The 18,958-nt window shown below is 49.7% G+C and overlaps 1 protein-coding gene across 1 annotated transcript in view; it reads right to left on the bottom strand.

Annotated features, from left to right (window-relative positions):
• Positions 1 to 18,958, bottom strand: part of CACNA1A (calcium voltage-gated channel subunit alpha1 A) — a 343,443-nt gene that overhangs the window by 33,310 nt on the left and 291,175 nt on the right. Inside the window, exons 27-32 of the mRNA XM_052643195.1 lie at positions 17,231 to 17,391; positions 14,259 to 14,396; positions 12,123 to 12,324; positions 10,119 to 10,283; positions 6,798 to 6,908; positions 2,501 to 2,584 (exon numbers count right to left, since the gene is read on the bottom strand). Of these exons, the coding sequence (XP_052499155.1) occupies positions 2,501 to 2,584; positions 6,798 to 6,908; positions 10,119 to 10,283; positions 12,123 to 12,324; positions 14,259 to 14,396; positions 17,231 to 17,391 (861 nt within the window). The remainder of the gene's footprint in view (positions 1 to 2,500; positions 2,585 to 6,797; positions 6,909 to 10,118; positions 10,284 to 12,122; positions 12,325 to 14,258; positions 14,397 to 17,230; positions 17,392 to 18,958) is intronic.

Raw genomic sequence — 18,958 nt, 5'->3', positions numbered from 1 at the left:
TTTGCTCAGTAGAGTGACCACCCACCTCCACCCCCACCCCCACCCCACCCCCACCCTGCCTCCAGGTTGGGAGTTTATCCTGCTAAAAGTAAAAGGGTCCAAATGCCCACCCTCTATCTTTCCCACCAAGTGATTAGAATTCAGGGCTGGGGTGCTGCCTAACAGATCTCAACCCCAAGTTCATTCACAGTAATAACAGCAAGAACAATAATAATAACCACCATTCATGAACTAATTCCTGGCTGGTTCTGTGCCAAGCACTTTACGTCAAGCAGTCTGATTTGTTCAAAGCTGCCCTCTCCTGTCCTAGAGCGTCAGCCCACTGGGGGCAGGCATTCTTGTCTGTTTTGCTTTGTCCTCGGCACCTCTACCAGTGCCTGGCAGGCAGCAGGTGCCTAATTGCACTTCTATGAATGCATGGGTGAATGTGAGGCTTGCAAGGGTCTGATGAGGTTGGTTCTGAAGGTCAGTCCCAAATTCAGGACGAGAAGAGGTAATATAAGTTACCCAAGGTCAAACAGCTTGTAGGGAGGGCTGTTTGACTACTACAATAGTCTTGACATCCCTGCATTGGATCCCATGCCCCATCCTTCCTTCCCACATCTTGTAGTCGGGAGAACAAGCCACTGGGGTCCAATCCTACAGATCTCTTACTGGGAACTAGAGCTTCAATCAACCTCCTCTACCTGCCCTACTGGGGTGGTGGGTCACCTCTTCTAAGCTCTTGATCCAGAGAGATTTTGGTTCAAGGCTGTCTTGTCTTTGGGTGGGTGGTAGGATAATTTTGATTGTCAGGAGGAGCTCAGACCTCTTAAAAACCTAAGACAGAGAGTGAGGTCTAAGCTCTGGCTCTCTGCCAGGGAGAGGACAGTGGCCAGATGGAGGTACCCCGGTGGGGATAGCCCCCAGCTGGGCATGGCCTCTCTAGAGGAAAGTGTCAGGGCTGAGATGAGGGAAGGGGGAAGTTTGGGTTCACTGGAGCTGAAGGCAAAGAACTATGGCCAGAATACCACTTGGGTGGGGGTGTTGGCAGACGCGTCAGAGAATGGTGCCTCTTCGGTGGAGCTTCCCAGTTCTACGAGGCTCACAGGGCAGAAAAGGGGCCCAAATGATCCATTGCTGCCAGGGGCTCAGTTAGGGACACCCCAGGGAACACCAGTGTGCCCTCAGGAGTCACCAGGCCTGGCTGCAGGCCCTCAGGTGTGTCCCTCATTTTCCTGAGCGTTGAACATCTGCTTCCCCATCTGTGAAATGGGGCAACACCCTCTTCCTTGGGCCTCACCCCACCCAGGTCTACTCTCTGTTCTTCTCTGCCTGTTCTGAGCATCGCCCTGGCTTTCCGGCCTCCTGGCTCCTTTCTGGCTGGGTTTGGCCAGTGGAAGTGGCTGGCAGGAGATAGAGGGTGGGAGGAGAGAAGGGGAGGGTACTTCCGCTGATGCTCTGTGCCTGCTTTGGCCTGCCTTTGGCGGGTGCTCCATCCCTCTGTGTCCACAGTTTCTACCAGGTAGCCCCTCTCTGACTTCAGCACCTGGGCAGGCAACAGCTCCCCACGGTGACTGGGCTCCTTCCCTTCTGCTCAGTGAGTGGTCTCTGCTTTCAGATCCCTTCAGTTGAACCCACAAAAGGGATTCTTTTATATGTTCAACCCCCCAACCTGAACCATGAGTTGATCCACATAAAACGCTTGGCACAGTGCCTGGCATGCAGCGAGTGCATCATTCTTGCCACCTATTATTCATTTTTGTTGTTAACATGACAAGGTTGATACCACCCCTGGCCCTTGGCTCTGACATTCTTTGCCCTTTTGCTTCCTCTGCGAGGATCTCCTACCCTCCCCCCAGCCTCCCAAGGGCCCTCAAGCCTGGGCTCACTGGCAAACAGCCAAGGAAGGGGTCTGAGACAGGAGCTCTGGGACCCTGAATCTTCCAGACAAGGGGGAAAGACGATGTGGCCCACAGCCCACCACATTGACATCCAGAGACCCCCCACACTGGGAACTTGCCAGGCCTGGGGATACAGGAAGACATGTCCTAGGGACCCTCCTAAAGCCCTAGGAAAGGTGTCCCCCCATTAACCTGAGGGCTGTGGCTCCCTCCTGCCCATGAGCCAGAAGATGGTTCGTTCAAGCAGGATAGACTTGAAGCTGGTTCCCTTTGGACCCCCAACGCTGTGTGCTGTTTGGAGGGCAGGGCTCAGCCTTGAGATCCTTTAAGTGTCTCCATTTTCTCAGTGAGCTTATCCACAGTATCTATTCATTCATCAGTAGCCAAGATGCAGGGAATTCACACTGCAGTGCTGGGGGCTTTGGACACCCCCGTCTCCCCACATAGCCCCCCTGAGGGACTGCCTTGATTCTGGGGGCCCCCTGCTTATCCCTCTTTGGTCAAGGTCAAGTGCTGGCTTGAGTGGCTGTTGGGACCCCCTGCTCCTCTGTGACCTCCTCCTCACCTCTCCCAGCCCAGCCAGGAACTGCCCGGAGAGAAGCTGGCGGGACACTTACCCCAAACTCGGTCACGAGGATGTCGGTGATGCTGCCCAGAACAGTCACAAAGTCGAAGATGTTCCAGGCATCGCGAAAATAATTCTAGAATGGGGACCCACAAGATAGAGATGCCAATGCAGGGCTCCAGGGCTGGCCCCCATGTCCAGCCCAGGGGGCCCATTAGAGGCACAGCTGCAGACCAGTCTGAGTGCCCGGAACAGTTACAGTCAATCAAATAGCAAAATGTATCTTGCTGCTCAGATACCATGTACTCTGAGTGCCCCCTCCCTCCCTGAGACCCCCTCCCTCTGCCTCCCCATGGCTTGCTTGATCCCAGAGGGGGGCTCCTCCAGGTGTTGTTTCAGCCTCACTGGTCAGGGGGGAACAGGGCTGCCCTTCTGGGCTGTGCCTTGATTCTCCAACAGTTCCAAGGGTCCCCTGAGACCGAGGATGCATCATAACTGATGTCACTGGGTTCCTTGCAAAGACTGTCAGAGGGAAGGTTTATCACCCATTTTACACAAGGCAACTGAGGCTCAGAGAGCAAAGTTGCTCACCTCAGGCATCAGAGAGGTGAAGAGACAGGATCTGAAGCCAAATCTGCAAGTCCAGGGTCTCTGGACAGGACCACGCTGAATCAGGACTGTGCTTATAGCAAACTCGCCAAGACAATGGCCTCTGGGTTCACATCCCGGCTATACTGTCATCTGGCTGTGTGGCTGCGGGTCAATGACTTAACCTCTCTGTGCCTCCGTTTCCTGGTCACCTTGTGTATCTAGTTACACACAAGGCTGTGAGTCTAGTTATAGCCAATGGGTTGTGAACAAAAGGCAGCAGGAGTCCCCTCTGGGCAAGCACAGTACTTGCCAGAACTCTCTTCACCCTGGGCCTGGTGACCAGCAGTGTTCTAGGTGGCAGCTGCTCCGTGAGCCTGGATCTCTGAGTGACTGAAGGCAAACAGCACCCCCTCCCCACTCCTGCTGGGTGTCCACAAACCCTTTGTTGACTGGAGCAACTGAAATGTGGGGGTTGTTTGTTACTGCAGCTTAATTTGATCTATCCTGACTGATACATCCCTGGGCTGGATTTTGGTGCAACTGGGACACACAAGTATAGTATGCTGTTATTAAAACACTGAAATATTTCACACAGTTTGAGCCCACAATGAGTAAGCACCTCTGCCTGGATCTAAGGGTGTGGCTCAAATAGCTCTTCTCTCAAGGTTCAGTGGGACCCACGCTAAACACAGGCTTTCCCAGCATTCTCACAAAAGCAGAGGGTTCAACAGAGCTTGGACCCCATTCTAAGCAGTCAGCTTCTCCCCTAAGCATCTCACACAGCAGCAGCCCCTCTGCCTCACAGAGACAGACCCGGGCTTTGGAGCCGTGCTTCTCAGGATCAAAGTATTCTAGCATGTATGAATCAAATGTCCTCGGAGTTGGACTGCTTTGGCCTCAAGGCCCTTTTATGGAACATAAGGGTATAATAACTATCTGATAATGCATGTGAGTCACTGAGTGTGGGGTCTGGTATACAGTAGGGCCTCCCAGGTGGTTCAGTGGTAAAAAATCTGCCTGCCAATGCAGGAGACTCAGGAGATGCTGGTTCGATCTCTGGGTTGGGAAGGTCTCCCGGAGGAGGAAATGGCAACCTATGCCAGTATTCTTGCCTGGAAAATCCCATGGACAGAGGAGCCTGGCGGGCTAGTCCATGGGGTTGCAGAGTCAGACATGACTGAGAATGCGTGCATGCAGGTTCCCAATAGATGGATGCTGTTTTAGGATTGACAGGAACTCAGGTTCCACTGGCACTTTTGGGTATTTATATAGCTGCTGCTAGGGTCCTACCCAGATGTCCTCATATTTGACTGTGCAACCTTGTCATTCTTCCCAGGGCTGTTCTGTAGCAGCATACTTGTTGGGGTAATTAACAGCTTATCTGGGAGCAGCTCTTCATTATGGCTTATGAGCCCTGGGGGTTAAATACCCCAGCTCCCTCACCATGGGTGAGATAACCAGAGTATGTGATCTCTGCTGCCTCTCAGAGGTCCTCCATGGAACTGCACTCCAGTTGCCAGCGCTGCTAAGCGGCTCAACAAGACACCCTGTGCGGGCTGCCTTCCCTTCTCTATCTCAGTCCCTCTCTCCCCTGTGAGGCTTCCTGGGGTCACCTTCCAGATAAATCCCTTGCATTCAATTCTTGTCTCAGGCTCTACTTATGTGGGGCCACAAATACAACTTTCTAGGTGGCTGGCCACATGCTTCAAGCCCCATGGACTAGAAGGTCCCCTTCTATCATTTAAATTCCACATGGGGAACTTGGGGCTTCACCTAAGACTGAAGGGGGAGGCTCAGTGCAGAACTGTGCAGGATAATCAGGGGTGGAGGAGATGGGGTTCCAGGCCCTGGCAGATTGCATCACTTCACCACCAGAACATTGACTGGGAAAAAAAAAATCACAAGACACAGCTGCATTGGGCAGTTGGGTCCAAGCTCATGATCCCCTCAGCTCTGGCTGGGTGTGTGGTTCTCTCATTTTGTAGATGTAGGTAGACACAGGAGCAAAGAGGCCAAATGCTTTGCTTTTGGTCACACTTCTAGAAAGGGGCTGAGTGCTCAAGTAGGGGTGCTCCCAGGTGGCTCAGTGATAAAGAACCACCTGCCAATGCAGGAGATACAGGTTCGATCCTTGGGTCGGGAAGATCCCCTGGAGGAGGGCATGGAAATCCACTCCAGTATTCTTGCCTGGAGAAACCCATGGACAGAGGAGCCTGGCAGGCTACAGTCCATAGGGCTGCAAAAGGGTCGGACATGACTGAAGCAACTGAGCACTCAAAACATGCCAGGCTTCTCCCTCAGTCTCCAGACTCGCATTCTTTGCGTTTGAGGTTTGCAAGAGCTCTTCTGAGGGAGACACAGAGGATGGGCTTTTCTTGTGATGGAGGAGAGAGGGGAGGTGACACAGCCTGAATACAATCAGACTCGAGGTCTGTCTTGTGCCAAAGCTGACACTTTTTACCACCTCGGGAAGCTGAGGTGAGAACCCAGCCTCCGTCTGCTAACACCATAAGCTGCAGGTCATTCTTCTTAGGGAGGTGGGCTAAGCATATTCTCAAGTGCTTGACAGGTAGGCCTCCATATATTCAGGTCTCACATCTGTGGATTCAACCAACTGCAAATCAAATGGGTTGAGTCCTCGGATGCAGAACCTACAGATATGGAGGGCTGACTTACCTGCAACCTCTTGGATGCAGTATGAGAACACATGATTTGTATCAGTGGTACAGATCATATTGGTAACCCTGGGGGGGAGGCTCTGCTGTCTACTTTTAAGACAGAAGGAAACTCTAAAGTCCAATTAGCGGCTGGTGAAAAATACAAGTGTAATTTTTTCACATCTCATTTCATGGGTCCCCGCACAGAAATCTGTCCCCTATCCACAGATCCCTTTGGGAGTCAACAGACCTCAGGTTAAGGCCACTTGCACTGTTAGTGGGTCATGAATTACATTATAAAAAGGAGGGGGCAGTACTTTCCTGGCAGGGCAGTGGTTAAGACTCTGTGCTTCCGCTGCAGGGGGTGGAGGTTCCATCCCTGGTTAGGGAACTAAGATCCCATATGCTGTGGGACCGGCAAATAAAAACGGGGTGGGGTGCAAACATGGAATCAAGACAATACACAGCCTCAGAGTACAGGGCATATTTTAACGGGAGATATGGGTTCTGACACAATTTCATTTCGGTTGGCTGCACTTCTGTGCGGGCTTCCCAGGTGGCGCTAGTGGTAAAGAACCCACCTGCTAATGCAGGAGACTTAAGAAAGGCGGGTTCCATCCCTGGGTCGGGGAGATCCCCTGCAGGAGGGCATGGCTACCCACTCCAGTATCTGGCCTGGAGAATCTCACTGACAGAAGAGCCTGGCAGGCTACTGTCCAGGGGTCGCAAAGAGTCGGGCATGACTGAAGCGATTTAGGATGCATGCATGCATGGCTCCATTGCAAAGTGTATTTCTTACTGCAGATTGTGGCTAGAACAGTTTGAATGCTATGGACTCGGCTTGTCTGGAACTCCGTTTCCTTATCTCCAAAATAATAATTACCTTCTCTCATCACACCATTTAATAATATGCACAGAGTTTGGTGTTACTTGGTAAGTATGAGAACACCTAAGTATATGGGATCTGTGTGCACTGGAGGGATGCTCAAGTCACCACTGGGGTTGGGGGCAGAGGGGCCAGGTGGGGAGACCACCACCAGCACCCAGTGCTCCTCTGGGCTTTCCCTTAACCCACAGCTCTAGCCCCATGGCCGGACTTACCAGAATCCCAAAAGCCATGACTTTGAGCACACATTCCAGCGAGAAGAGGGAGGTGAAGACGATGTTGAACACTCTCAGGGCATTTTCATAAGCCACAGAGGCCCCGTAGAACTAGATGAGAAAGGAGGAAGAGAAAGGGGGTCAGTGGGCATGGTATTGGGGAACACATGTAGGGGTGCAGGGGTGGCTTCATGGCTGTCTTTTTCTCGGGGCAGGCAGGGCTGGGACACTTGGCTTCCCTCTTGATGTCCTGTGGAGCCAGCCTGAGCTGCAGCCCAGCTCTTCACTGGCTTGGCTCATCTTTTCACATCAAAGCAAAAATTCCTTTCATGAACCCTGTCTTAACAGTCAAGAACCCCTGACAGCCTGGCCAGATGGGGCTCCTTGTGAAGCAGGAGGATGTCTCCAGCATCCTCTTTGTAATTTCCAAAACTTCTTACTTATTTATGGTTCCCTGGGTCTTGGCTGCTGCTTGGACTTTCTCTAGTTGTGGTGAGTGGGTTTCTCATTGTGGAGGCTTCTCTTGTTGCCAGACATGGAGTCGAGGGCACGAGGGCTCAATGGCTGCGGCCTGAGGGCTTAGCTGCCCTGTGGCGTACGGAAGCTATGGTGGCTCAGATGGCAAAGAATCTGCCTGTGATGCTGGAAACTGGAGTTGGATTCCGGGGTTGGGAAGATCCCCTGGAGAAGGGAATGGCAACCCACTCCAGTATTCTTGCCTGGAGAATTCCATGGACAGAAGAGCCTGGAGGGCTACAGTCCATGGGGTCGCAAGAGTCAGACACGACCAAGAGACTTTCACTTTCATGCGGAATCCAGAGCCTTTACGTCTAACTACCAGGTTGCATGTAAAGGCTTCCCTGGTGGCTCAGATGGTGAAGAATCTTCCTGCAACGCAGGAGACCCGGGTTTGATCCCTGGGTTGGGAGGATCCCCTGGAGTAGGGATTGGCAACCTGCTCCAGTATTCTTGCCTGGAGAATTTCCTGGACTGAGGAGCCTGGCAGGCTACAGTCCATGGGGTCGCAAAGAATTGGACACAACTGAACGACTAACACTTTCACTTTCTTTTCACTTTCACCAGGTTACAGGAAATCCGGAAGATGGAAGAAACCAATGCACCCAGAGGTGAAACAGTTTTCATTTAATTCATCTGGTTTCCTCAGAAGCTTAATAGTGGGGGCGGGCATGGAATGGTTGGGGTGGGGAGGGGCAGAAGACAGAAATTTAAACGACAAAAAATTGGAGACCATGTGTAGCCACTTAGATCTTGGCTCAACAACTCACTGTAAAAGACATTTTGGGGACAACTCAATATGGATCTTCTGGTGTTAACACTAATCTTGTCAAGTATAAGAACATGTGGGAAAATGTTCTGATTTTTTAGAAATGCATACCGAAGAATTTAAGGGTGAAATAGCGTGCTATCATTTAAAATACTTAAAAAAATAGATGAAATATCCAGAATAGGTACACCCATAGAGCCAGAAAGCAGATGAGTGGTTGCCAGGGACTGGGGGAAGGGGGCTGGGGAGTGACTGCTAATGGGGATGGGCTTCCTTTCGGAATGATGGAAATGTTCTGGAAATTGGGGTGGTGGCTGCAAACATGATGAACGTAATAAGTGCCACTGTACACTTAAAAATGGGTAATTGTGTTGTGTGAATTTCAACTCAATTGAAAAAACGAGAAAAGAAATAGGTGAAGCAAACACAGCAGAAGTTCTCTGTGGGTACCCCTGAGGATGGAGACTGGGTGTTTACAAGAGCTGGGATAACCAGCATATGGTCCAGGGACCTGCAGCGTCAGTGTCACTGGGATACTGGTTAGAAATGCAGAGTCCCAGGCTCACCTGGACCTTCTGAAACAGAATCTGCATTTTAACAAGATGCCCAGATGATCTGGGAGCAGGCTGAGCAGGGCTGTACTATTCTATCCTTCTCTTTTGTTTGTTTACAGCCGCTCATGATCTTAACAATGGAAAGACAAAAGCACTTGCTTGTAGAGAGGAGTTTTCAGGTGAACACAGACACTGCTTTTTTGCCTATTCAAAAAGAGTCAATAGTTAGGACTTCCCTGGTGGTGCAGTGGATGCGAGTCCCCCTGCCAATGCAGGGGACATGGGTTCGATCCCTGGTCCGGGAAGATTCCACATGGCGAGAAGCCACTAAGCCCAACCCATGCACTAGAGCCTGCAAGCCGCAACTACTGAAGCCCGTATGCCTAGGGCCTGTGCTCTGCAACACAAGAAGCCACCACAGAGAAGCCCGCGCGCCGCAGTGAAGAGTAGCCTCCACTTGCTGCCACTAGACAAAGCCTGTGCGCAGCAGTGAAGGCCCAGCACAGTCAAAAATAGAAAACACGAGTTAAAAAAAATCAACAGCTAAATTTATAGAGTGTTTTTAAGAATCTAGAAATGTGCTAATGTCTTTGCAGGAATTTTCTCATTCAACCCTAATCCCCACCAGGCGTATGGAAGGTGCTATTTTTTAAATAATTCTCATTTCATTGACAGGGAAACCAGGGGCTTTGGAGATGACCAGTGCATCTCATGCCATTGGTCACAGCTCAAGGTTCAGTGGTGAATTAAACGGTAGAGCTGGGCTCAAATTCAGACCTCTGGTCTCCGAAGCACAGGGTCAAAGTCCTGACTTTTCACTCTGAAGAGGCTCCTTGGCTCTAAGGGTTACAAGGTCCTTACCTGTCCTTTCCTCCTCATTTCATTCATCACACATTTATCAGGGGGCTCTTGTTCCCCTGGAGTCATGGCCTCCCTGAACCCCTGGAATTTAGTGGTGATCAGGACTTGTCTCAGCCCCTTGGAGCTCACAGGTGGGTGGCAGATGGTCAGACAACCCAATACTGATACTGTGACATGTGCGGTAACAGATAGGATGGGACTTCCCTGGCAGTCCAGAGGCTAAGACTCCGAGCTCCCAGAGTAGTGGGTGCCAGGTTCGATCCCTGGTCAGGGAACTAGATCTCACATGCAAAATTAAGAGACACTGTGCTACAGCCAAATGAATAAATATTAAAAAACCCACCAAATAGGATGCTTGCTAAGACCTCATATGGTCCTGGGAGACCACGGAAGGCTTACCAGAGGAAGGGCTCTGCAGGGGCAGCAGGAAGGGGCTGGCCAGATGGAGTGCTGGGCATCGTGTGACAGGCAGAGGGGACAGCAGGAACAAGGGCTTGGTGGTAACAGAGTGTGGTCTGTCTGGGAAACTTCTAGTGGGTTCCATCTTGCTAGGGGAGGACGGGTGTGTGGGGCAGGGGAACAGGGGGCGTGGCTAAGCCGCGCGCGGGGAGGAGGGCTCACCTTCATCATGAGCACGATGGTGTTGAGGGCGATCATGGCCATGATGGTGTACTCGAAAGGCGGGGACACCACGAACTGCCACATGCGGTACTGGAAACTCTGCTTGTTCTGCGGCATGTGCCGGGTCAGGGGTTTGGCGCTGATGGCGAAGTCGATGCAGGCCCTCTGTGGGAGAGAGTCCGGTGGCGTGAGGGCCGGAGGCAGGAGCGAGGTGGCTGCACATTGAGCAGCCTTCAACTCACCCAACACAGCTCTCCTGCACACTTGCCCAGATGTCTACCTCTCTTACCCTCTCCCGTTTCCCATAAACTCATTACGAATGCTTTCTTTTCCCGACAGCTAGGGCTCCTTGAGAAGTTACCATGGGCCAAAACTTATGCTGGTACTCATTGAATCCCCTCCGCAAACATGATCAGTGGGTACTATCAGTAGCCCCACTTTGCAGATGAGGAAAATAAAGGCTCAGAGAGGTTAAGCCACTTGCCTAGGGTGGCACAGCTACCAACTGGGCGAATCTCAAATTTCAACCAGAGTCTGAATGGTTAAAAGCCTAGCCATTCTTTTTTTTCTTAAAAAATTGTTATTGAAGTATAATTGATTTACAACATTGTATTGACTTCTGCTGCACAGCAAAGTGACTCAGTTATACATATATATATTCTTTGCATGGGCTTCCACGGGGGCTCAATCAGTAAAGAATCTGCCTGCAATTCAGGAGGCCCTGGTTCGATCCCTGAGCCAGGAAGATCCCCTGGAGAAGGAAATGGCAACACACTTCAGTATCCTTGCCTGAGAAATCCCATGGACAGAAAAGCCTGGCCGGCAACAGTCTCTGGGGTCACAAGAGTTAGACACGATTTAGCCACGAAACCACTGCCAACATTCTTTTCATGTTCTTTTCCATTATGGTTTATCACAGGATGTTGACTGTTTCCTGTGCTATACAACAGGCCTCTGTTTTTTATCCGTTCTATATAGTTTGCTTCTGCTAATTCCAGACTCTCAATCCTTCTCTCCGCTTCCCCACCCCCCACACATGACAAGTCTGCTCTCTCTGTCTGTGAATCTGTTTCTGTCTTGTAGACAGGTTCATTTGTGTTGTGGTTTAGATTTCACTTACAAGTGATATCGTATTTGCCTTTCTCTTTCTGACTTATTTCGCTTGGTATGATAATCTCTAGGTCCATCCATGTGGTGAAGACTAACCACTCCTTCTTACGTCAGTATTGTTGTCATACTGCCCTGTATCAAGGGCTTATTATATGCTAGAAAAGATATTCAACATTTTATTTATTTTTCCAGTAACCCTCTCAGGGAGGTTATTACAGGCTTCATTTTGCACACAAATGTTTAGCTTCTCTTTCTCTTTGAGGGAGGCAGACAGGGAAGAATAATGATTATCTAGTCTTAAGGGGCAAATGAGCAGAGGAAGAATGCATTCTAGGTCCTCTTCCTAGCTTGCATGATTCCAGAAGGGCAAACAGTCATGCTTATACTCTCTGGTGGACTGGATTTTCTTTCATTAATGTTCTCCACCCCTCTCTGGGAGAGACTGTACCTCTTTGCTCCGACTGAAATCAGATATGGACATGAGACTGGCTCTGGCTAATGAAATTTGAGATGTGACACGTGTTTTGCTGTTCTCTTTTTTTAATCTGAAGTTTCTCAGAGGGGAACCAGAACAGAGACGACAGGGAGCCTGGATATGCAGTCCCATCCGTTTGTGCATATCTGGCGCTGAGATTCTAGGCATGCTTGTTACTGCATCATAGCCTAGTCCAAACTGACTGATACACACACAATCCCTCTTTCCTCTGGGAACCCCAAGAAGAGCTACCCTTCATGCAGAGTGGCTTCTGCTTGGAGAATGCTGCTGTGCCCTCCCCAGATGCCCCCAGATGCTGGTTCCTCTGTGTGTGTGTGTGTGTGTGTGTGTGTGTGTGTGTGTGTGTGAGAGTGGTGGGATGTCAGTTTTTAAGTGGGGATGCAACTGGAAAGTGGTACCTCATTTTTCTCCAGGCTGTACTCCTCCATCATCTTGTCCCCCTGCTCCTGGAAGGTGATGATGATCAAGGCCACAAAGATGTTGACGAAGAAGAAGGGGAACACCACGAAGTAGACGACATAGAAGATGGACATCTCCATGCGGTACCCGGGGCTGGGCCCCTGGTTCTCGAAGGTGGCATCCACGGAGTGCTTGAGGACCCTGTGAGGACCAGGGCGGGGAGCAGGACAAAGTGAGGCAGGGGAGCAGGGATGCAGGACAGTGTCAAGAGGAGACAGACCAGAAAGGAAGAGCAGTCACTGTGTCTGACGGCGGTCCCAGTGGCTGCTTTATGAAGCCATAATCTTCCCAACACTCTCTGTCTTTGGGGAGTGCTGACAACAACGTCAGTATTGTTGTCATACTGCCCTGTATCAAGGGCTTATTATATGCTAGAAAAGATATTCAACATTTTATTTATTTTTCCAGTAACCCTCTCAGGGAGGTTATTACAGGCTTCATTTTGCACACAAGGAAACTGAGGTTCAGCAATTGAAAGTGACTTGCTGTAGATCACCCACTGAGATGGGGTCAGGTTGGGATTTGAATACGGGTTTGTAATCATGTATGGGAATGGGTAGGGGGTCATGGAGGCAGCGGTGTGTGTGTGTGTGTTTAAGCACAGGTGGTGGTGGGAACTGAGGAGGTGCAATGAGAATGCACATGGGAATGAGTGTACCTGGCTGCTCCGTGCAGTTGCACAGGTCACGCACTGCTCAAGGGCTCTGCACCTAAGGGGCACCGTTCAGATTCGTGTGTGTTAATGACGATAATTTTTTGGCAGGGAGCCCTCAAGTGCCTTCTTTGAGCGAGACCATTAAGTATATTACTGCAATGCTTTCCTGACAGATGGAAGTGACGTCTGTTGAGGAAGGGGCATCTAAAAATTCACTCAAAGGTGTCTAATGGGCAAGCACCGGTCCCACGTGTGTGGGTACTGTGTGTGGGTGAGTAGAGAGGCATGTGTTGGTTAGGGCATTTGGTGAGCGAGGGAAGCAGATGAGGATGCTGAAGACACAAGCTGGAATCTTACCAAACCTTCTACCTGCATTCAGCAGAGACCTCTGGGAGGAGGACTGGGACTAGGGTGAGGAGACCGAGGCACTTGCTGAGACACAAATTCAGGGAGTGTCAGACCCCCCAGTAATTGAGATAAACAGCATTTTACCCCAATGTCTAGTATTTTCTGCAATTTTTAAAAAAGATTTTTTTTTTGTTTGATGTGGACCATTTTTAAAGCCTTTATTCAATTTGTTACAATATTGGTTATGTTTTATGTTCTTTAAGTTTCTGGCCTTGAGATATGTGAAATTTTAGCTCCCCAAGCAGAGACTGAACCCGCACCCCTTGCATTGAAAGGCAAAGGCTTAACAACTGAACCAGCAGGGAAGTCTGAACTGCCAGGGAAGTCCCATTCCTACAATATTTTAGAAAGTCAAAAGAAATGCCCCAAAGCCCATGATGAACAAAATATCAAGCATTTAAATTCTGGGGATTTCCCTGGTGGTCCAGTGGTTAAGATTCCACACTTCCAATTCAGGGGGTGTGGGTTTGACCCCTGATTGGGGAACTAAGATCCCACATGCCGTGTGCAGCATGGCCAAAAAAAAAAAAAAAAACACCCTAAAAAAAATTAAATTTTGGGCTTCAATTTTAATTTTGGCATGAGTTAGTCTCACCCATATCACCCTAGCTCTAACCCTGTCTGGGATGGATTGGTCCTGACTTGGAGAATGTTGCGTCCACAGCCCCGTCTTGGAGATTTAAGGGGATGTGACCACCTGTGTACCTACGTGCAGCCTTTCTGCAAATCAGAAACAGTGCTTGTTCTGGGAGTATGAAGGCCCATACACTCAAGGGTTAGGCAAGCCGAGAGATGGCTGGATTTCTACCCTCCGAAGCTCAATCACACGTGGGGGCTGCCGCTGTAGTGCATTTTATATCTTGCATTGTCCCCACTTCCAGAAGCCAGGAATGAACCTCTCCTTCCCCAAGACCTTTCTCAGCACCGGACTCTCAGACCCTTCTCTCTCCTGCCCCCGGGCCCCCCGCCCCTCCGAGCTCCTCCTGTGGGGCTCTCTGCCTGGTCCACTTACTGTGGCCAGCCTTCTCCCGTGGACACGGTGAAGAGGGTCAGCAGCGCCCACAGCACGTTGTCATAATGGAACTCATACTTCTTCCACTCTCGATCCCTCGCCTTCACCTCATTCTTCTCATAGAGGAGGTACTTGCCGCTGCCACGGAAAATGGGGACCGTTGGTAAGTGGAGGGGTTTCTCCAGTGGCTCAGTGGTAAAGAATCTGCCTACCAATGCAGGAGACCTCAGTTCCTCTCCTGGGTTGGGAAGATCCCCTGGAGGAGGGCAAGGCAACCCACTCCAGCATTCTTGCCTGGGAAATCCCATGGACGGAGGAGCCTGGCGGGCTACAGTCCATGGGGTTGCAAAAGAGTCGGAGATGACTTAGTGACTGGACGACAACAACAAGCAAACAGAGGGAAACCCATCTTAGGCTCCAGAGAGAGAGAGGAGGAGGAAGAGGAGGAGGAGGAGGTGGAAGAGGTGGAGGAGGAGGAGGAGGAGTGGGGAACACCAGCCCACACTGCCTGTCACAGCCTGCAAAGCAGCAACACCCCGTTTCTCCCTGGAGTGTGTGTGCATCCACTGGGAGACAAATCCGTGAGTGCCACAGCCTGAGTCCAGGGGGAGAGGACTCAGATACTCACATCCTTTTCTAACTTGAACACTTCTACTCCCAATGGTGGGAGCGTCGGGCTCGCGGGGTGGTTAAGAGCAAGGAAGGAGAAAGGCACATTTTGGGGTTCATCAGACCAAGGTAGGCAGCTGCTGCTCCTTCTCAGGGTAGGATACAAGGGTTAGGCCCAGACTCTTAGCCTAATGCCTGGGATCTTTCCAATTTCAGCCAACAAAAAAACAACTGGGAGTCCTTTGCCACATAGTAAAATGGGCATCCCTGGTGGCTCAGTGGTAGAGAATCTGCCTGTAAAGCAGGAACTGAGGGAGATGTGGGTTCAATCCCTGGGTCAGGAAGATCCCTTGGAGGAAGGCATGGCAACCCACTCCTGTATTTTTGCCTGGGGAATCCCATGGACAGAGGAGCCCGCTGGGCTACAGTTCATAGCGTCACAAAGAGTTGGACATGACTTAGCATGCATGCGTGCATGACCCTTTATACTGATGACAAAAGCAACACTGACTGAGCATTTGGTTAGTGAGAGGCTCAGCACTTTCCTGGACTGAGTCTAGAAAATCCCATCAGGAAGATGACCCAAAGATGGGGGGATTTCAGGTCCACAACCTCTGAGCTACAATTCCCAAATCCAGAAAGCTCTGAAAACCTAACATTTTTTTCCCTAATGGCAGTTGGCAAATTCCAGCCTGCAGATCAAATCTAGACTTGTCTCTGGCTTGCCTGTAAGCTAAGCAGTGGTTGTTTACATTTTAAAATGTTTTTTAGTCGCTAAGTTTCTAAAATGTTGTTTTTAGCTGCCGACTCTTTTGTGACCCCATGGACTGTAGCCTGCCAGGCTCCTCTATCCACGGGATTCTCCAGGCAAGAATACTGGAGTGGGGCAGTCATTCCCTTCTCCAGGGGATCTTCCTGACTCAGGGATCGAACCCGTGTGTCCTGCACTGCAGGTGGATTCTTTATCTGAGCCACCAAGGAAGCCTGAATGGTTGAGACCAAATCAAAGGAATTCATTCATGAGATAAAAATGAAAAGAAAGTCAGTTTCCAGAAAGAAAGTTTGATTGGCACACAGCCATTCTGATTCCTTTACTTATTGTCTGCAGCTGCTTTTGAGTTTCATGGAAGCATGCGAAGTCAAAGATAGCTACTATCTGGCCCTTGGCAAAATTTGCCCATTTCTGATCTAATGCACCTGACCCAACTGGACATGAGGCTTTGTACTTGTTATTTATCCCATTTGGTGCAAACAGTTGCATGTTTCCCAGCAGAAGTATTGCATTTGATCACAAGGCTGTTTTAATCAACTGAAGGTGTGAGGTGCTATGTGGGACATGCACCTAGCAATTTTTCTAAAAATCTCAACACATTTTGAATTTATCCACCTGTAGAGGTCTCCTACAAGGAACTAGATGGGTAGATGAACTAGATGAACTCTCTCAAGAACGTCTTCAACATCCTCATCGTCTACATGCTATCCCCTACTTGACAAAGGTGGCGACTCATAAGTTGAGCAACCAGCTTACAGCTCACGCTGAAGCTATGGGGCAGGGACTCATATTCTACAGCTGATGTTCTACTTGCAGATCCAAGCTGGTTGTAACTGGGCCGCCCTCAATGCCCAGGCCCTCAGTTTCCAGGTCCAAGATGAAACGGAACAGGACCCTACAGTCCTCCCCCTCCTACCGTATCCTCAGCCTGCCTTTTGTCTGCGGAAAAATTTCAGCCACAGAATAAGTGTAATCAGAGGAGTGAGAAAATGCAGAAGCAAAGGAAAACAGTCAAAGAAGACTACATTAATAATAGTTTAGTCATTAAGCAGAATCAAGGGCCTTTAGCTCCTTCTCAGGGGCTATGGATAATATCCTGAGCCATATCCTGTGAGCTGTCTTATAGATACTGAAATCCCCCCCCAGGTGGAAGACGTTAACTATATGATAACCAGACTGTAGCCATGACATAAACTGCTGCGGGGTTCTGAGAATGGGCCTCAAGGAAATGCGAACAAACTGACCCTGGAACTGAAGGTTAACTGTACTTAAAACAATTAAGATGATGCTGACCAATTAAGTGACCATCACAGCTGGCGGTGCTGTTTCTACAGGTAGCTCCCTCCTTCCATCTGTAAAAGTTCTCACCCACTGATTGTCAGCAGAGAAGGGGTAGTTGGCCTTTGGACAGGACTCACCACCTCCCCGTTGCTGGCATCCGAAAGAAAGCAAACTTTCCTACACCAACTTTGCATTTTTATTGGCTTTTGGGGCAGCCAGATCCCCACTTGTGGTTACAGAGAGGCTGGTGCCTCTAATCGCCTCCCATCCACCAGCCCCGATGGGGACGCCTAGAAGAGTCAAGACTCACCGGCAATCTTTCTCAAACTCCTTGGACTCATCCGTGCAGTGGAAGAACTTGCCCTTGAAGAGCTGCACAGCCACCACGGCAAAGATGAACATGAACAGCATGTAGACGATGAGGATGTTGAAGACGTTCTTGAGAGAGTTCACCACGCAGTCAAACACGGCCTGGTGGGTCGGGCGGGAGAGTCGGCTTGAGGAGGCTGGGAGCTGGCCCAGCCTCCACCTCCAGCAGCTCGTAACATCAAAGCACATGATTCCCATTTTACGGAGAAGGACGTGAGCCACAGCCACCCGGTTCTGAGAAGTAAGGGTGGGGGCTGCATCTAGTTCTGAGTTTTTGTGCATCCCAACCCCCCACTTCTAACCCCTGGGGAACGGGGGCCACTTCTCCGAGCTTCTCCAAGGTAAGCTCATGGCTCTTCAGGGCAAGAGCAGAGGTCGTCGGTGGAGAGGTCATTTCCTGTTCATTCTGTGTGTCCCTGCCTCTGGGTCACTCTTTCCCAGCTTCTGGAGTTGTGCGATCGCCTCCTTTTTTTGCCCACCGATCACTAGGGGACGCTCTGGATTTGCGGGTTGACTTCACGTGCGCAGGAAATTCTGCCTTGAGTAAGATGCAATCTTTCCATCATCCTGCCAACCCCCACCCTCCACCCCCCCCCCCGCCCCATTCTGCTATGAATCACAGCGGGTCCTAACTACAAGTAAGCATCAAGGGTCATCGAACCTACTGGAATCGCATGTTAGCTTTTACTGGCTTTCCCCAGGGGGACAGAGTGCATAGCTTTCATGGGGGGTTTCAAAGGGGGCTGTGACCCAGAAAATCGGGAAGAGTCACTGAACTGACTGACTACTGCTGGATTCGACGTATTTCAATGCAGGCAGGTTCTCAAGTCCGGAAGATAGCCACATTTCCTCTTTGAATAATTCATCAACAAAAAGGGGGCGTCGAATCATTATTTCCCAAACTATGGGAGCCCACCACCAGTGATATCAGACAATACTTTTAGGTCCTTATAGGAGCTACAAACCAAGTAACACTGATCGCACGGTAGCAAAGTTATTCTGTCTCTAATTCTTTCAATCCTTTTGAGTGAAGGAGAAAGTCTTCCTTAGCTGTTGCTGTGTTAATAACATTTATACTTCTCCTTTTTATGCTTACTTTTTTTTTTTTTTTGGTTTGTTTTATTTTTGGCCCACCAAAACAGGACATGCAGGATCTTAGTTCTCCAACCAGGGATGGAACCTTGTGTCCCCTATGTTGGGAGTGTGGAGTCTTTACCACCGGACCACCAGGGAAGTCCCTTACTTTTCATTTTTTAAGCAAGAAAGAAAAAGCATCCGTACTCAAAATCTTTATCAGGCAACTCTTCTGGGCTAGATTTTGAAAATAGTTATCTCATTTTTAAAAAACAGATATTTAATGTTACCTTCTATGAACAGTGGATTCTGGTTTTCCCAACTTGAGAAACTTGACAACCATGTCCTTATAAAATAAATCCACTTAAGTAAGAAAATATAAAGTGACTTGACTTAAACATTCAGAAAGATAACACAGGTGCAACATAAATTGAAACGGGGTGTTTGAATGACTAAGCTTCATATCCTTTCTTTTTTCCTTTTTCAAAATTTGCAATGACAAGTGTTTGGGAAATGCTGCTTCATGCGGTTTTGAAACAGGAGATATTGGAGCCTAGAATAGGCAAGTGAAAAGTGTAAGGTTATGTGGGACCAG

The sequence above is a fragment of the Budorcas taxicolor genome, chromosome 7 (assembly GCF_023091745.1).
Source record: "Budorcas taxicolor isolate Tak-1 chromosome 7, Takin1.1, whole genome shotgun sequence".
Taxonomy (NCBI): Eukaryota; Metazoa; Chordata; class Mammalia; order Artiodactyla; family Bovidae; genus Budorcas; species Budorcas taxicolor.
The sequence above is the reverse complement of the archived record's forward strand: the minus strand, read 5'-3'. Positions and strand labels throughout refer to the sequence as shown.